The sequence below is a fragment of the Charadrius vociferus genome, unplaced genomic scaffold (assembly GCF_000708025.1).
Source record: "Charadrius vociferus isolate BGI_N301 unplaced genomic scaffold, ASM70802v2 scaffold1773, whole genome shotgun sequence".
Taxonomy (NCBI): domain Eukaryota; kingdom Metazoa; phylum Chordata; class Aves; order Charadriiformes; family Charadriidae; genus Charadrius; species Charadrius vociferus.
This window is the reverse complement of record NW_009647589.1, coordinates 35,272-37,732: the sequence shown is the minus strand read 5'-3', so window position 1 is coordinate 37,732 and position 2,461 is coordinate 35,272. Positions and strand designations below refer to the sequence as shown.

At 60.5% G+C, this 2,461-nt stretch overlaps 2 protein-coding genes across 2 annotated transcripts in view; both read left to right on the top strand.

The window, feature by feature from the left end:
- ENTHD2 (ENTH domain containing 2) overlaps window positions 1–161 on the top strand; it is an 8,107-nt gene extending 7,946 nt beyond the window's left edge. Inside the window, exon 12 of the mRNA XM_009880981.1 lies at window positions 99–161. Within this exon, the coding sequence (XP_009879283.1) occupies window positions 99–161 (63 nt within the window). The remainder of the gene's footprint in view (window positions 1–98) is intronic.
- Window positions 162–1,493: 1,332 nt separating this feature from the next.
- CEP131 (centrosomal protein 131kDa) overlaps window positions 1,494–2,461 on the top strand; it is a 17,414-nt gene continuing 16,446 nt past the window's right edge. Inside the window, 1 exon segment of the mRNA XM_009880980.1 lies at window positions 1,494–1,670. Within this exon segment, the coding sequence (XP_009879282.1) occupies window positions 1,494–1,670 (177 nt within the window).

Genomic DNA, 2,461 nt, shown 5'->3' with positions numbered 1-2,461 from the left:
GGGGAACGACACACACACCGGGGCCTGTTCCGACGGGGGATCGGGACGCGGGTACGGGGGGGCCGCGGCCTTGTAATGGCCCCCGGGGCTCTTTGTAGGGAGGGCTGGAGCTGGGCGAGGAGGGGGCCAAGGCCTCGACTTCGGCGCTGCCCCATCAGTAGGCCCCGGGGGGGGGTGCGGGTCCCTCTCAGCCCCCTCTGGGCCCTTCTCGCTGCTCGGAGCTCCTCATCCGTGTAGCCCCTCCTGTGTGGGGCCCGAGGGTCCTGGGCCTTAGGGGTTCTGGGGCAGGGATCCTGGGGGTCCTGGGTGGCCAGGGCCTTGGGACCTGGGGGATCGTGGGACTTAGGGCTTGGGGTCCTGGGCCTTGGGAGCAGGGGGGGGGCAAGGCCTTGGGGCATGGGGCGTCCTGGGCCTTAGGGCTTGGGGGCCTGTGGAGCCCTGGGAGTTCAGAGGCCAGGGCCTTGGGACTTGGGGGATCTTGGGCCTGGGGACTTGGGGGCCTGGGCTTGGATATACAGCCTAAGCTTGCACCTGGGGCCTGGGCCTGGCTGTCCTGCGCCTGGGCTGTGGGCTTGAGCCCTGTTTTCCCAGCGGTTTCCATCGAGAGCCTTTTGTTTACCAGTGCTGTTGGAGGCCAAGGCATTGCCAAGGTCTCCAGTGGAGCCTTAAGGGGGGAGGGTGAAACCAGACCTGCTGGGGGGAAGATTGGTTTAGGGATGGTTTGGGTGGCAGTATGTAAAGAAATAAAACGATTATTACAGTGGCATTTGCCTGGGGACAGCAACAGCTTCTGGCTCAAAGCTGCGCCAGGAGGAAATGCAAAGGGGCAGAGTGGGGAGCGTGCCGCCTCCTGAGCTGGGAAGGGGGCTCTGCTCTCCCCGCACACGTGGCGCGGGCACAGCTGCTTCTGAACAGCTTCTTGGCAGAGATTGGGAGTGCTTGGTGGGGGAAGGATTGCTCAGGAGCTGCCCAGTTGCTTCTTCAGCGTCGCTGCCTGATGCAAGGTGCTGGGTGAGCTGAACCCTTGGCCTTAGCAGACGGGGCCGTTCTGGCCTCGCATGATCCTCTGGCAGCCACGGTCTGTATGGAGTGAAGGAGCCCGGTGTGGGGGGCAGGGCTTTTCTCCTCTGTGTTAGTCATCTGCTGGCTTTCAAGAGAGAAGCCCCAGCCCATAAATGGGGCAGCAGCATGTGGGCTGGCTGGCCAGGACGTTAGGTCAAAGCAGTGAAGAAATGGCTGCTGGCATCGGGCACTGTGAGGATTTCACGTGGAGCCTCTCCAGGCCTTGTGTTCAGGTTATTTGGCACATGTGAATACAGAGGAAGGTGTTTTATCCCGTTTGAAAATGGTTGCATCTCTGTGTGCTGGCCTTTGTAGGAGAGAGCTGGGAGCAGAGTGCCTGTTTTCCTTGCTGCACGAGGGTGGATGTGCTCTCTGTGCCTTCACTTCTCTGTCTGCTCTGTGCTTCCAGGGCCCCTTCTCTCTGTTTGAGCATGAAGAGCACCCGCAGCACCTCCTCCTTCCAGGGTGCCGCTTCTGGCAGTGTGGATCTGAGCCTGACGGGCCTCCCCGCACCGGTCTCGCGGCGCCCTAGCAGTGCCTCTCCCGCCAAACACATGGCACGCTCCGTCTCGGTCACCGCCGATGGCAAACCGAAGAGGAACGCTCTGGTGAGTCCTGGGCAGGAGAAGTCCTTCGTCCCTCCTGCTGCTTGGGGCAGGGAGGCGCCTGTGCACGGGCTATGCGTGCACATGCTCTGCCGTCTGTCTAACGCTGGGCTGCGCTGATCCTGCAGGCTGAGCTTTGAAGCTTAGCCTGGGGCAGGAGGTGGCACTGAGGAGGGCCCTGGTTCCCCCCAGGAGCAGGTAGTATCGCTATGCACGTATGGAGAGCAGCCGTGCCACCTTCCGGAGGGGAGAATCGGGCTGGTGTAGGTGCCAGTTAGTGCTGCAGCTTTGGGTGCTGCCATGCCGTGCCCTCTCTCCAAATCTGATCATCCGCAATGATCGTCTGCTCGTCAGGTCTCTTCTTGATCCCTTTAACATATGCAGAAGGGCAAGCAGGGAAGTGTCGGGCTTCACCCTTCCCTTCCTTGCCCTTCACCTCCCTGTGGTGATTTCCTTCTGGAAAGTCCCGAGTTCCTGGTATCTTCTGCTGGATGCTGTGGTGTTTTCAGGCCCAGCTTGCTCCTTGCCATGCACCCTTCATTCCTCCTGGGGTCAGCAGGAGCTCTGGACTCTCGGTGTTTTGCAGAGAGGGTTTTTTTCTGAATGTTTTTTCAGCAGAGTGAATGAGCCCCAAGTACTTGCAGGGCTCTGTTAAGATCCAGTAGCAGAGAGTCTCTGCGCTCTTTGCTGAGTAATCCCTGCTGTCTTGGCAGTCTTCCTTCGTGCTCATTCCCAGGGCAGGTAATGAGCACGGCCCTTCTCGGCTGAGGAGCTCACACAAGCAAATGCATTCC